Source organism: Antechinus flavipes, chromosome 5 (assembly GCF_016432865.1).
Source record: "Antechinus flavipes isolate AdamAnt ecotype Samford, QLD, Australia chromosome 5, AdamAnt_v2, whole genome shotgun sequence".
NCBI classification, from domain to species: Eukaryota; Metazoa; Chordata; class Mammalia; order Dasyuromorphia; family Dasyuridae; genus Antechinus; species Antechinus flavipes.
Window position 1 is genome coordinate 217,499,382 of NC_067402.1, and position 15,025 is coordinate 217,514,406.

The window sequence follows — 15,025 nt, forward strand, 5'->3', positions numbered from 1 at the left end:
GCAAAAGAACTTGCCATGTTCCTGTATCTTCTAGGGATAGTCAGTAAGTAGTCGGATTCTGTTATGTAAAGACCCTGTGGGGCACCTGACCAAATGGTGATCCCAGACTGAGTAACCCCAAATCACCTGGGCTGTGCTGAACTTGTTGAGATTGACCACCATCCCTTCAAACCCTGCCAGCCTAATCCCCTGTCTGTTAGGATGTTGCCTGAACTGCCCCCTCCCTCCCCCCTCTCACTTCTCTCCTTCCTTTCAGAACACACTGAGCCACTCTTTCCTCACTGTTGCCCTGGAAGACAATACCTCCTTGGGGAGAATATACAGTCTAGGACTAGAGAAAATGGGAGCAGAGGCTATTTCATGAATGAGTTAGAAAAGGGGGAATTCCTTAGGGAGGGAGAAGGGTGAGAATGCCAGAAACTGGCTTAGATGTATTGTCTCCCTTAGAGTGATTTATTTTTAGTTGTAGGGATGGAAGTAGTTTGGAGACCTAGAGAAGAAACTGAGGAAGAGGGGAGGGCCACCCAGAAGTGAGTAGGAGGTTTTCAGTTGAGTTCTCTGCCTGTTTAAGCAAATCGAGGAATTCAGACAGCTAAGGAGAGAAGGGATTGGCTGGGATGTACTGGAGGGGGTGGCTTCTTTTCCTCCATAGATTTAAGTAGGGGCCAGAGAGGTTGGAGAAGATGCTCTGACGAAGTGAATACTTGCTATTTGCTGCACCTCACCATGTCACAGACCCTGAAGCTGGCGACAAAGATGTCACAGTTTACCAGATTGATTCCAGAACTAGGTGTAAAGCTGGGCTTGAAGGGCAAGGAGAGAACCTCCTCTGGTTTGACGGACCTTCCCGGTCCTTCTACTCTCAGCTTCCTAACAGAACTTTTCTGCAAAGGGGGGCTGTCCCGTCTACATGAGCTACAGGTAGGCATATCCTCACCCAAGCAGGGTACAGGGTGGCTGAAAGAAAGGATACTTGCAATTCTATTGAGGGGGCATGTCAATGGGGAAACATTTCTTTGCGATTAACAGCACAAATGGATTTAGAACTCTGAAGGACTGGTGGAAATCTAAAAGGTTTGAAGCAGCAAAATTAACCAGGTAGTGACTGGATTTCCAAAAGTAGCAGCCAATTTTAGGACTTGTGTGTGTGTATGCATGTGTATGTATGTGTACATACACATATACTAACATAGTTGGCCAACAACTGCATGTAGGCTCCCTGGTCTGTTAAAAGGTGGGAGACCTGAATTGAGGACTGCATTTAGAAGGACGGCTTGCACTAAGTTTAGACTCCAGCTGCAGTGTAAATATTCTTGTGGCAGTCCCAGCTGCCACACGAGTGGACTAACAAAACTAGAGTCAAACTAGTGTTTTTGATTGGAAAAAATTAGCTTGGAAAATTAACGCCCGATCCTCCACTCCCGCCCCTTTCTCTTCCCTTTCCAAGGGCACAGAAGTTTGTAGCTAGATAAAGTTCGGTGGTTGCTGGGGAAGGGAATGCAGGGGTCTTGGATGATAGAGTCCTTCAACTCTTTACCGTGGTTTCAGGGGGTGGGATGGGGGGAGAAACCTCAAGGTTCTCTCTCACCTCGCTCTAGATGCAAGATTCTGCTCGCTTCGGTCCAATATGGTTTGCCAGCTTCGGGCCGGTGCGGACCGTATATTTGGCAGCTCCTGCACTGATCGAGCAGCTGCTCCGACAGGAGGGTCCCTACCCGGAGCGCTGCAGCTTCTCTCCTTGGGTGGAACACAGGCGACGTTGCCACCGGGCCTGTGGGCTGCTCACAGCGTAAGTCTTCCCCCCTCGCTGGGGACCCCTATCCAGAGCCCTCCATCTCTCAATATGCTTCACCCATGGCTAGCCCTCTTCAAATCTCCCTATTAACAAAGGATTTCCAAGTGCCCCAATTCTACAGTCCTCCATTCCACTTGCACATTTCTGCCTTTTTATTCTCCCTCCCACCCCCAATTCCCCATCCACCCAGCTGACCTCCGGGAACTCCCCTGACTCCTTAACCTTCTAATTCCCTTGCCTCAGTTCTCCTTGGACCTTTTTTTTTTCCCCCAGTTCTTTCAGTGCATTGGTCTGAGTGGCTGGAAGTGGAGGTGCGCCCTTTCCCGGTGCTGGTTCTGCCCTAAAGGGCTTGAGAGACCGACCAGAGACGCTCTGACTCAGGGCGCTCGGGAACTAGGGTCGCCTGGAGGCAGGAAATGAGTAACTAGGGACTAAACGAGGAGGGAGGATAAATGTCAGGGAGAGAACGTCTCTGTACCCCGAAGGCCCAAAAGAGTGAAGACAAGCCCCTTCCTCACTTCTCTCCACCTGACTATGCAACATTCTGCTGATGGGAAACTTCCTCCCAGCCTTTCTTTACACCACCCTTTCGGAACCTCCTTAGGGAAGGAGACGAATGGCAAAGGATCCGGAGCCTCCTGGCCCCTCTTCTGCTCCGGCCCCGAGCCTCCGCTCACTACGCAGAGACTCTGGACGGTGTGGTTTGCGACCTGGTGCGCTTGCTACGGAGAAAGAAGAGCCTTCTAGGAGGATCAGCCGACCTCGTCCGAGATGTAGCTGGAGAATTCTACAAGTTTGGCCTGGAAGGTAGCGCCTGGGGTTTGGGAATCCGAAGTTTTCTCCTGTGTTTAGTGATTGACCTTGGGAGGAGTAAAAGAGGAACGACCTTCTGGGCAGACAAGACATTCCCTCACCCTCTCCAGGATGCGGGGGCTGCAGGGGTGCGTCTGGTTGAGGGCAAAGTTTGTGGAGTCTCCCAGGGTTCCCGGAGATTCTCGTTAAGTTGTAACATCTTCCCTCAGGCATTGGGGCTGTACTCCTGGGCACCCGGCTAGGTTGTCTAGAGTCTGAAATGCCCCCAGAAACGGAGACCTTCATTCGCGCAGTGAGCTCCGTATTTGTATCCACACTACTGACCATGGCGATGCCAAACTGGCTGAACCGGCTCCTGCCTGGACCCTGGAACCGCCTGTGTCGGGACTGGGACCAGATGTTTGCTTTTGGTGAGGTGCCAGGGCAGGGTATTCACTACTGGGGTGGTGGGTACTGAAGAAAGGGCTGTAGAGAGGCTCTAAGGGTCATTGCTTTCTTTTCTATCCAGCCCAGAAGCACATGGAGCTGAGGGAGGCTGAGGCAGCCACAAAGCCTATAGGGGAGCCTAAAAATGTCAATGTTTCTAGACCTCACTTGACCCACTTACTGTTCCAGAAAGAGCTACCATATGCCTCTATCCTGGGAAACATTACTGAGTTACTTCTGGCCGGCGTGGACACAGTAAGGCCCCTCTTCTGGCACTTTCTGAAACCTACTAGCTGCAAGGGCACAGCTTTTCTCAGCTTTCTCATCTGTAAGTTAGAGCTAGAAGGGCCCTTATAGATCATCTAGTCCAAACTCTTCATTTTACAGATAAGGAAACGGAGGCCCAGAGAATTGATTTGCCCAATTGACATAGTAAGTAGCAGCACTAGGTGGTAGCCTTTATTCTTTGACGTCATATCTAGTCTTCTTTCTGTTAGGAATACCTGTAGTACCTACCTTATAGTTAGGGGAGACTCATGATTTATGTAACAGTACCTTTTAAGTTTTAAACTTGTTACACGTCAGTTATTGTTTTATTTCTGAGCCTTTATACCTTCTACAAAGCAAGAACATCCCCAAACCTCCCCTCCCTTATAGATGGTTCAGCTTTGGTCACTGTATTCTGGCCACCTCCACATCCTGCTGCTAGTTTAGGGTTGACACCTCCCAAATTACTGATGCAAACCCTAACCTTGGATAGCTAATGTCTCTAGACTCTAATCCCTCTTGTTCATATTACTTCCAGGTCTCCAATACACTTTCCTGGGTTCTATATGAACTTGCACATCACCCAGAAGTTCAGACTGCACTCCATGCTGAGATCACAGGTGCCATGGCCCCTGGGTCTTCCACCCACCCACCAGCTACTACTTTGGCCCAGCTGCCCCTTCTGAGAGCTGTAGTGAAGGAAGTACTGAGGTGAGAGGGAATAAAGCCCCGGGAGAGACACTTTGATGCAACAGTGGGAGATGATTAAGGAGACAGTAGAGCTGAGTGAGAATCCACCAGAAAAAAAATGGGTCAATGGAAGTGTAGAGGGAAGATGTCAATCATTCTATTTAAAAAAGTGACAGTGGTAGAAGACTGATAGGTGAGTGAGAAATATAACCAGAGTGGTAGAAGATTAATAGGTGGGTAAGAAATATAACCAGAGATAGTTTGCTTGCAAGTATTTTCCAAGCACATATCGGGCAAGAAAGCTAAGAGAGAGACTGCCAGCCTTCAATCTTACTTTGTTCTCCTCTTCTTAACTTTATGCATTCGAGGCTATACCCTGTGGTACCTGGAAATTCTCGTGTCCCAGACAGAGATATCTGTGTAGGTGATTATATCATCCCAAAAAATGTGAGTAGGACCAGTGAGATTCTCTTGACTCTATTTCTCATCCCACCAGCTCTAGCCTGAGCCCATCTCTGGTAGATGGGCTTTAATTATTCAGGTCCCTGCTCCCCATTCTAAACTCCATGGAGTCCTCCCCAAAATGATACAGTCTTCCATTGATTTGTTTATTGATTGGAAGGTCATTCCCAATAACTGTCACATCTGGCCCAATCCTCTTACCTTTGTCCCTGGTAGCTAGTCCCTCCATTGGTTTATCATCTTTTTTCACCAGACCCTGGTCACATTGTGTCACTATGCCACATCTCGAGATCCTGACCAGTTCCCAGAACCAAATGCCTTCCATCCAGAAAGATGGCTGGGGGGACAGCCAGCTCCCCATGCTTTTGCCTCTCTCCCCTTTGGCTTTGGCAAACGAAGTTGTATAGGAAAGCGCCTAGCAGAACTTGAGCTAAACCTGGCTCTGGCCCAAGTGAGTATTCTTGAGAAAGATCTCTCCTTACTGAATCTAATAGCTTTTTATGCCCTTTCCTCCCACATTATCCAGAAGACCAGATAACCTACTTCATCCTTTTAGGCTCCACTCCACAGAATGTGAAAATCACTCCATAAATGATCCTTGGAAAGATCCTCAGTACTCCTCTATTTTCATCATTATTAACAAAACATTCCTGTCCAATTCTGACTATTCCCCAGAAGTTAGTTTCTTCAATGTCATCTATTTTTTGATATTAAATGTTCCCAGAACATATCATCTCAATGCCCATGACACCTTTGATGTTAATATCTGCTAAGAATCTCTATGCCCACAAGTACAGACCACCACCTACAGTGACTGCTTTCTTCTTTCTCATTCCAGATCCTGATCCACTTTGAAGTCAGGCCAGAGCCAGATGCTGGGATCATCAAGCCAATGACCAGGACAGTCCTGGTACCTGAGAGAAGCATCAACCTGAAGTTTGTGAACCGATAGATGTGATTTATCTATTTTCCTTTTCTCCCATTCCTTGATAGAAAAGGATAAATAGACACAAGTACTCAGTGTCTGGAAAATACTTCTTCCCTCTTCTCTATAGGGAGGACAAGGTCCTTTTGGGCTGAACTGGAGAATGACCAAATCAAAAGCCTTGAGATAGATCTGGACAAAGGACAAGAAAGTTCATCTGTTGAATACATACTATGCATTTGGTCTAGACCAGTGAGATTGTGGACCACAAGGTTAATTTTGACTTTAAGCCACATAAAACAAAGGTCTGAGGAACTGTCTGATTCCATCTTTTTCCATTCATCCTCTGAAGCCCTCTGAGCCCTGGTCATGTAGGTACTTATTCTTTCCTATTAAGCCTAGAACCTTAGACCAACTCCCAAACCAAGATTTCTATTTTATACCACTAACAACCCAAATCCTGCCCACACTCCTTCCCATAACCTTTTTTTTTTTTAATGATTCTTCATGCTTTTATAATTAAAAAAATAATAATAATATCCTCCTGCTACCAATTCTGGATTTCTCTGTCTTGCTCATCACTTCCAACTTTTCAGGTGGTAATTCTGGATCTTCCCACCTGAATTGGTTTCCCTGGCACTGGAAGTGACCTGATGAACACTGGGTGGTCTGGGCACCTGGAAGAGTTTGTTGCATCACTGACCCAGGCATGTTGCTATCTGCTATGGGGAGCAGCCAAGCCTAGCTTCCTACAAAAAAATAAAAGCAGGAGGGCCTGAAGAATCAAGCTTCTAATCAATGGGTTAGACAAATCAAAAAAGAATAGACATGCAGGTTTGAATAAAAGTGTCAGAGCATCACAAAGATGAGCAGAGGGTGTTGGGTGGTTTCCAAGGGAGGGACCTTTGGCAATAGGACTCTCAAAGTCAAAGTGACTTTACAGAGTAACTAACTCTCCAATTTCCTGAAATTATTTTGAGATAATTTCCTTCACAGGACTGACAGAGATCAAAGTTTAAATGGAAACTGAGAATGATGTAAAGAATAACAAGGGGAAAAAAAGACAAATACATTCATACTTTTGCACAGAGATGATGTATACTGAGTATGGGGCCAAGCAGAAACCCTCAGGCACTGATACAGGAAGGATAAAGGCTGATTAGGCAAAGAAATCTCTAATTCTTTGACTCAGCATGCCCCCAGCCCCTCAGATTCTGGGCACAATCTTCTTGTGATTTAAATATGGATTAACTCATTCTTTTGCAATAAATCTGTCAGTAATATCTACCTGATTCCACCCTGCCCCCTCCCCCCCACACACACACACAAGTAGCCCAGAATCCAACCTAGTCAGGGCAAGTCTTACTACCACCCCAATTATCAGATGGTGGATCAAGTTTCGGTTTCATACTTTGTTTTTTCCCAGTCCACTAGCTATAGCTCAACGGGAAATAGAGGGATTTTTCTTATCCCAGGTTTTCTGAGAACAATTATACAAAATTTATAAAAATCCAGGACTTGCAAGCTTCTGTATCATTGTACAGGAACAAAGATGCGTGTAATTTAAATACTATTGTTCTCCTCCTCCATCCCCATTACTACTATTTCTAGATTCAAAAGCCTGTGAATGTCAGGATCTTAATCAGACCATAGACCACTTGTGCCACTAGTTTCAGGGTTTATCCTCCCCCCCACCCTTCAAGTTCAAGTTAATCTTAACCAGTTTCTTGTCCCCAAGCTCTAGATCCAAAGAGATGGGTATACATTTTTAACCTGCCTACCCTTCAGCCTACTGTAGGATTACCCAAAATAACACCCTTCCTAGAGGAGCAATAATTTTTAAAATACCCTAGTCTAGACAGGCCCCCTAAGTTGGAAAAGGGAGCTGTTCTGCCCTTAATCCCCCACCCCCTGCCATAGTCTCACCTCAGCTGCTCTATGAGGCATTCTCTCAGAAACAGGAGGAAGGGGAAAGGTACTGACGCACTTGGCCCAGACTCAGGCCCTGAAGGGCAAAATGTATGAAAGTACTTGTATTTTGAGCCTCAATGTGGAGCCATTACTCACTGGGAGAGGGCCTGAGGTTGGAAACAGTTTGGCAAATACATCCCCAAACCTGTATGTCTTTGTCTGAGCATGTCAGCAAATGTATATGTGCTAGTGGTCACTTTCTTGAAAAACAGCTGCCTTGTGGATGGTAAGGTAACAAATGAGGGAGGAGTACACATGCCCTCTCTCCAGGGAGGCAAAAGTGCTCATTAGAAAAGCTCTTCCTTAGCCCCTTACCTACTTTGGCCTCACATCAGAGATGGCACAAAGGAGGTAAGAGAGGACAGAATGAGATAATGACTGGGAAAATTAGTATGGGCAGGAAGACAGTATTCTGGATGACTTAGAATAAAAGGAAAACATTTTCCTTCCACTCAGCTCCCTACACCACTATCCCACGCCCACTGTCTAGCTAGTCTATAGAACAGCACCATGGACAGCACCTAGGTTGGAGCTGGAAAAGGAAAGAGGATATTTCAAGCTGTGAACTTAGCTTACCATGACTCTTCATGGTAGTCAATGCAGAAGCATTTCCCCAAAACAACCCCTTGAGGGAGGCTCAGACCTTCTCTAAAAGACTAATGATAATTGGAAAGGAATTATTTCAATCCTTTAAACTCTACTCCTGAGTCCATTATGTAACCTGAATATTCTCATTGCTGATGAATAATTCACTTAGCATGTCAGCACAGACTAGAGGACACACAGTCCCAGGGCCTGTAAGGAGTGACCAGGTCTGGTGTTGATACATATTCAAAACCAGCCCATAGCAGCTACTTGATACTACTTCAGCATTGTATGTAGGCAACATCCTCTCACAAATGGTAAATAATTCATATCTAAATCCCTCTGAGTAGGGAGAGGCACAATTTGATACATCTGATAAAATTTATAGGAAAAGAATGAGCTAAAACCCTAACCCTACTAGTTAACATAAACTGCCTGAGTAAGCCCAGGTCTGAACTGAGACATAATTATTGGAAAGGCAACATAAATCAGAGGGAACTGAAAGACCAGAGGCTATATTCATGAAGACTGACCAGTATTGGTCTAAGTAAATAAGAATCCACTTTATACCATCAGCCATTGAAAACATTCTGAAAGGGAATCTTCTGACCCAAAATTCTACAGCATAATTCCTGCCTTCACCTATCTCCCAAACAAAAGAAGAAAAGATACCTGATCAAACTTATCCTCAACCTTCATTTCCTCCTTATTCTTATGGGTTCTCACACTTAGAAAATGACAATAATTTCCCACATTTATATCATATTTTTCTGAAGCATTTCCATGTCTATTATATATCCCATTACAGAAAACTCCAAGGTATCATCCAAATGCCAAATTATTTCAATGTTCAGTGATTTGGTATGCAACCAGAAATAAACACTAAAGGCTTGAAAAACATTTAGTCACTGAGAAATTTTCTTTGCAATGGGAATTTACCTATATCTCATGTTCCTCACATCAATCCTATGGCGTGGATAGAGAAATTGAAGCACAGAGTAGAACATAAGTCTTCTAACTTCTGAGTGTGTGATTTTTTTTCCCCATCAGACCATTCTGGGCCTTGCCAACTATACAATTAAAGTGAATTATTCACCAGCAAGTGCTTGCTAAATTTCTTGGAATAAACCACTATGGGTTGATAGGTAGAAAAAAGGTTAACTTACTAAGTGCTTTGGGACTTGCAACCTGTATAGACAAACCTCCCCCAAACCTCAAATCTTCCCACAATCCTCAGAAGAGAAATGAGCCTTCATTTGCATATAAATGACTCTTTATGCCCTCCCCTCAAACAAGAGGGGGTAAGGCAGGGGTAGACCCACCTGCCCTCATGCAGGGAGCAGGAGGTGGATATACACTAGTCTTATTGCCAGATGCCCTGTGGCCATAGAGTAGGAGGGGTGGGTGAGTTGGTAGCCCCTTCCTCCTGGCACTGGGCCCCCTTCACCAAATCATCCCTGTGGAGTTGAGGGGGCCAGAGGCCATGTGAGCTGAGGTAAAGATGATTCTTTCCACTCTTTCCAGGGGAAAAGATGTTCTCCCCACTTTCCAGGAGGATAAGCGGCCATCAATGAATATCGAAATTTCTTCCAGATGGAATCTTTGCTCCAGGGAAAGATGAGTGATCAGTGGGGGGCCTGATATTATCTCCAGTGGTCATATCAGCATTCCCTTAATATATAAGGACAGTCAGGTGTGGGAGCAACATCTTGTCTAGGTGGAATCTCCACTTGTTTAGGAAAGATGCTCAGCAGGAGCTGGACCACATCTCCAGCCAGTATACTGACTTTAGGGTCTTCCTTTCCTGAGAATTTAGCTCAGACAGTGGTGACCCTCATGACAACCTCTCGGCCAGATCTGGAGCTGGAACGGGCATCTGGTGGCCGGAGCTGTCCAAGCAGGTGCAGAATTGTGTAGCCACAGTGCTGGGGCAAGAGCGTCCGGACACGCTGGGAAGCTGGAGGGCGGCCAGTGGCTCCAGGTGGGGAACCTGTCCGTGAGGTCCTGGGGCCTGGCTTCCCTGCCATTCCTCCTCCTGAATCCCCTCCTAAGTCCTTGGTCTTGTCATAGTTCAGAACCTTCCACTGTTGGTTCACTGCCTGCCACCGTTTGAAGATTCGGTAGACAGAAGAGCCCTCATGGACAATGAGACCTGGTTAGGAAGGGAATCAGAGGCTAGGTCAATTTTCATTGAACTCAGGGCCAAGGGGAAATCCAAACCTGATTTTTTCCAGACTGAAATATTAAGAATTAATAGAAGCACTAGAATAAACAAAAAATTCAGGCTTGGGGACATCAAGGGGGTCTCTAATTGATCATAGCCCAGTTAAAGGAGTGTTACATTTAAAATCAAATGACCTCAGTTCAAATTTTCACTCTGCAACTATTAAGTGTAACAACAATAAGCAACAACAATAATTATAATTATGTAGCATTTTGACATTTGCAAAGCACATATTTTCATAATACTCTTCTGGGTGGTAGGTGCTATTATTGTCCTTATTTTACAGATGAGGCAGGAGAGGTTAGGATTAGACTGTAGGTAAGTCTAAGTGTCTCTGAGTCTGAATTTCCTCATCAGTAAAATGAGAGGGTTGTATTAGATAACTTATAAGGTCTCTTCTAGCTCTAGCTCTAGCAGCCTATGATTTTTCTTTCAAACTGTCCTTAAATTGGAGGAAGGGGATAATTAATTCCATATCAATTATTATTAAGCACCTACCACACAAGGTATTAAAGATCTATATAAGCATATAAATATATATATATAGTATATATAGTTTATATATATAGTTTAGGCATAAAAGATAGACAGTTTAGATAAAAGTTTCTAAAATCGCCCCATCCCTGTGTGTGAAACTCTTGAAGATTTTAGGTAGATAGGACTGAGTGGTCTCTCACCAATGCAGACAACATCCATGAAGCCATACATGCCATAGCATATCTGGAAGAGCAGGTCTTGTCGCTGCCACTTGGCTGATGGACTGAGTGAAGACCAGATGAGCCAGGAGATGCTGGCAACAAGGAAAAGGGAGCCCAGGACAATAGCTGCGATCTGGACCTTCTCAATGACTGTCAAGGAGATGGCCTGCCACTAGGAAAGGAAGGTATTTTCAGAGGGATACTTGGGGGACATAAGGTCTTGATGGTTATAGGAAGCAGTCATGATAACAAGAGGCAACCATGATAGGGAGGACCTCAGTGACCAAATAAGAGCAGGGTGACTGAGTATCTATTGTGGAGTGAATACTGGGGAAAGTGTAGCTAGGACTGGCTTTTTGGGGAGAGAGGGATATCTCAAAACTTCTACTTCAAACATTAGCCTAGAGCCCTTCTCCTTGTACCTCTCACCTGCAATGGGTTCTTGGTGCTTATTGCCAGGACCTGGTACTTGAAGTAGCAAAGTTCACAGCTCCAGGATCCCCGCTCACTGATCCATCTGATGAGGCAAGGCTGGTGGGTACAGCGAACAGAACCATCACACCGACATGGGCTTAAAAGCTCCCCCTGAGGGTAGGGAGAGGAGGCAGGATCCAATTACCACTTCAACTGGATAAAGAGATCCCCTTTTCCTGGCCTCTCCATATTAGAGAAACTGTCAACATTAGAGATTCATATCAGAGATCCAAATTCAATACTCTCAGTGGAAACCATTCATCCAGGACTGGATGAAGGGCATATACCAGAGTGGTGAGGAAAGTCCTTAGATTGAAAAAGAGACTCTCCCAAGATCAGAGACGCCAGGGGATAGAAAGGAGGTGCAAAGGGACTTAGAATATCTCTTTTCTCAGAACTTTGGAGAATGCAGTTTGTATAAAGAGATAACGGAGTCTGGGGGTAGAGGGGAGCTATAGTAATATTAAGTAAGCATCAATCACCACCTCTCTACCTACCAAAATAATCTTAAAACACTTTACAGATCTTGCAGTAATTCAGAGGATTCTATTACTCTATCTCCATGGGATCCCAAAAGAAATCCTTCATACAAGACTTAGGTCTGCCCTCAATCAAGGAAAGGAAATTCCCTCTGAGCACTTAGGGATAAGAATCCAGCCCCAATCCCCTCCCCACCCCCTATTGGGAGCTCCCTCCAGAACAATTTAAACAAAGAATAATCTTTGTGTGAAGAATGGAAACTGCTGAATTTAAAGCTGAGGAAAAACTCCCCAAAGGTTAAAGATGCTGAGGAATAAAGAAAGCATAGATAAGAAAGCTCCAACCCCTACAACCAAGGCTAGCTTTTCAAAGACCAACCCTTTCCTCTGCCTCCATGAAGGATGGCCCCTCCCACAGCCTATAGAGATAGTAAAGTGTGCGGAGCTGGGGACAGGGACAGTCGGCTGCTTTTCCCTGACATCTATCTCCTCCAAGACAGTTTCCCAGGATGGGAATCTCTAGTCCTGTGGGCTATCTAACCCTTAACTTCAACCCACCCCTAGGTACCCTCCCCGTGTGGCTTTTTCCTAGGGACCCCCTGCCAGTTTCTGGTGCTGCCATGTCTCAGCCATTCTCCCAGGCCCCCTTTCTGGGTCTCCCGTCTCTGTCCAACCCTTCACATCTTCCAGGAGGATACTAGCCCCCTTACTCCCGATCTGCCTTGGACTCTCCAGGAGGGTCCATCCAGGGCTCCCTGTCCCCTCCCCTTTTCATCTCTCTGGTACCCTGCTTCTAGTCTCCCCCCCCCCCCTCCCCAGGCCCAGGCCTGACCTGCTCCGGCCCCTGGAAGCAAATCCGGCACTGGGGGGTTCGGAGCCCGCTGTCCAGGCTGCTGCTCAGAGACAGGGAGTCCAGGCCGCCAGAAGCAGGAGGTGGAGGCGGAGGGGGCGGTGGCGGGGGTCCAGCCCGAGCTTCCTTGTCCCCCACGCCCCGGGCCCTCGGTTCCGACCCGTAGTACTCCTCGTCGTCGCCGTCGCTGTCCCGGGCCGAACAGCCGACGAAGGGCCCCCAGCCGCAGCCGGCTCCCCCGCCCCCCCGGGGCTGAGGCTCGGGCCGGGGCCGCCCCCCGCCCGTCAGCACCAGCAGCTTCAGCTCGTTCAGGAACATGCGGAGCCGGGACTTGAGCATCGTCCGGGCGCCGGGAGCCGCGGTGGGGAGGAGGACCGCCGCTCAGTGGGGAGCGCCGGGAGGGCGGCGTCGGGGGGTCTGGCCGGGGGAGGGGCCGAAGCCGAAGAGGGGGCGTCGGGGCCTGCGAGCTCGGCTCAGAGCAGCCTTCTGTCCTGCCCCGGGGCTGGCGGCCCGGGGGCCATGGCCCGGGTCCTCTAGGGCGCGGCGCCCCGCGGGACCGGGGCTGGAGCGGCCCGGGTCCCCGGGGTCAAGGGGCCGGGTTCTCCTGCGGCGGGGCCGCCCCCCATCGCGGGGCGCCGGGCCCCGGCCCCGCTCGGGCTCCGGCTCCGACTCCGGCTCCGGCTCGACCCGTCCGCTCGGCCGTGGCAAATGGCGGCTCCTTCCGGCAGCGACGGCGGCGGCGGCGGCAGCAAAGACCCCCCCCACCCCCACCCCCCGGAGCGGCGGGCTGGCGGCGGGCGGGGAGAGAACCCGGGAGCCGGCGAGGCAAAGAGGGAGGGGCGGGGCGGGGAAGGGGAGGAAGGGAGGGAGGGGGCCGCGGCTGCGCATCCCCGCCCCGCCCCGCGCGAGCAGGTGGCCCCGGGGGCGGGGGCGAGCGGACCCGGTGGACCAAGGGGCCGGCGGGGGAGTGGCCCAGGGAGTGAGTTGGGGAAATGAGTGGAGGAGCGTGAGGGTGCAAGGCTGCGGGTAGGGCGGGAGGTGCAAAGAATGAAAGGGTCCCAGGGAGAGAAGTGAGTGCGCGGAGGCAGGGTGCAAAAATGTGTGCGTGTGCGTGTGTGTGTGTGTCTGTGTGTGTGTGTGTGTGAAGCGGCCTGGGGAGATGGAGTGAGGGGTCGAGCAGACAGCCCTTTTTTTCATCTCATATAATCAGCAACTGTACTGGTTAAGCAATGCCCACGTACACTTCCTGGTTTACTGCTCCCGTCCTCCTTCAAAGGCCGTGAATTCCCCTCTCACTAGCCCAAGGTATCCACCATCCCCACCTCATGTTCCTCTCTTAAAAATTTGCCATTCCTTCTCTTTCCCTTCCCTTTCCCAGTCTGTAGGAAAAGGGAGTCTGGGGAGTCCTTTCGGTCAAACACACTGGGAAAAAAGTAATTAGTAAAAGAATAATTAACAGAAGGGCTGAGGAGACAGAGTTAAAGGAGGGGCAGACAGCAAAAATCAGAGTTTCTTCGATAGAGGGGAAGGGAAAAGACTGAATTCAATAATATACTTCGTTTTTTTTTTTCAATTCAGCTTTATTTTATTTTCGGTTCCAAATTATTTCCCTTCCTCCATTCATTGAGAAGAAAAAAAATGACAAATAATGTATTTTAAAAGAATGAATGGAAACAGACTCAAAGAGAAATAAATTGAAATATTAAGGTCCTTCCAAATCCTTCCAGATTCTATTTTTATTGTGAACCAGTTCACAATAATGGACCTATGTAATTGAGACAAAACACTAGCCCTTTATCTTATTTTTCAGAAGGCTCATCAACTAATTGTTGCAAGGTGAATAATATGCAAAGGTTCCCTTCTCTTCACTTCTGTCCCTCAGAATTTCCCATTCTAAAGGTACTCATACTAGTATCTCCCCTTACCTTCTAATAGAAATCCGGAGCAGAAAGTAGCTCTGGAGGAAAGAGGGAAAAGAAGTGTTCACACTCCTATTTTCCTCCTGAACCCAACCTTCTTTAATTCTTAAGTCCCTCTTTTTTCAATTTTGAAACTGTTGCAAAATGCTTAAGGGAATGATGGGAAAGAGAGGCATTGAAGGCCCTAATTGAGACATGACTATTACTCATGCCACACTAAAAGAAACGCTAAAATGGAATTAGAGCTAATTAAAAAAACTGGCTGGCAAAAGCATCTGTGAGATGCATCTTTCCCAATTTCTCCCATTTCTTTTAGAATGAAAGGAGGCTTGTGACAAGGAACTTTCGGGGTAGGGATAAAGTCTGAAGCGCACTTTGTTGTAGAATAAGGTAGAATATGGTGGGGTGGGGGGGTAATCATTGGCTCTGTACTTAGAGGACTTTGGT

General features: G+C 47.5%; 2 protein-coding genes across 2 annotated transcripts; one reads left to right on the forward strand and one right to left on the reverse strand.

Annotated features, from left to right (window-relative positions):
- The first annotated feature begins 44 nt into the window (after positions 1 to 44).
- LOC127538226 (25-hydroxyvitamin D-1 alpha hydroxylase, mitochondrial) lies at positions 45 to 6,368 on the forward strand. Its single transcript, XM_051961873.1, has 9 exons — positions 45 to 921; positions 1,599 to 1,789; positions 2,400 to 2,602; positions 2,818 to 3,018; positions 3,117 to 3,289; positions 3,840 to 4,012; positions 4,360 to 4,438; positions 4,707 to 4,904; positions 5,292 to 6,368. The coding sequence occupies exons 1-9, from the start codon at positions 727 to 729 to the stop codon at positions 5,403 to 5,405; spliced, it is 1,527 nt and encodes a 508-aa protein (XP_051817833.1). The 5' UTR covers positions 45 to 726; the 3' UTR covers positions 5,406 to 6,368.
- Positions 6,369 to 9,189: 2,821 nt separating this feature from the next.
- On the reverse strand, positions 9,190 to 13,308 carry MARCHF9 (membrane associated ring-CH-type finger 9). The gene is made up of 4 exons (XM_051961868.1): positions 12,642 to 13,308; positions 11,286 to 11,441; positions 10,836 to 11,028; positions 9,190 to 10,086 (listed from the first exon to the last, which is right to left on the reverse strand). The coding sequence occupies exons 1-4, from the start codon at positions 12,996 to 12,998 to the stop codon at positions 9,752 to 9,754; spliced, it is 1,041 nt and encodes a 346-aa protein (XP_051817828.1). The 5' UTR covers positions 12,999 to 13,308; the 3' UTR covers positions 9,190 to 9,751.
- Positions 13,309 to 15,025: the final 1,717 nt, after the last annotated feature.

Bases quoted from the DNA above. Each gene is read 5' to 3' on its own strand.
- LOC127538226 (XM_051961873.1), top strand. From the start codon at position 727: ATGTCACAGACCCTGAAGCTGGCGACAAAGATGTCACAGTTTACCAGA. The intron at 4,013-4,359 runs GTGAGAGGGAAT...TATGCATTCGAG, and splicing joins GTAGTGAAGGAAGTACTGAG to GCTATACCCTGTGGTACCTG. The intron at 4,905-5,291 runs GTGAGTATTCTT...TTCTCATTCCAG, and splicing joins TAAACCTGGCTCTGGCCCAA to ATCCTGATCCACTTTGAAGT.
- MARCHF9 (XM_051961868.1), bottom strand. From the start codon at position 12,998: ATGCTCAAGTCCCGGCTCCGCATGTTCCTGAACGAGCTGAAGCTGCTG. The intron at 11,029-11,285 runs GTGAGAGGTACA...TTCCTTTCCTAG, and splicing joins GCACCAAGAACCCATTGCAG to TGGCAGGCCATCTCCTTGAC. The intron at 10,087-10,835 runs GTGAGAGACCAC...CTTCCTAACCAG, and splicing joins CATGGATGTTGTCTGCATTG to GTCTCATTGTCCATGAGGGC.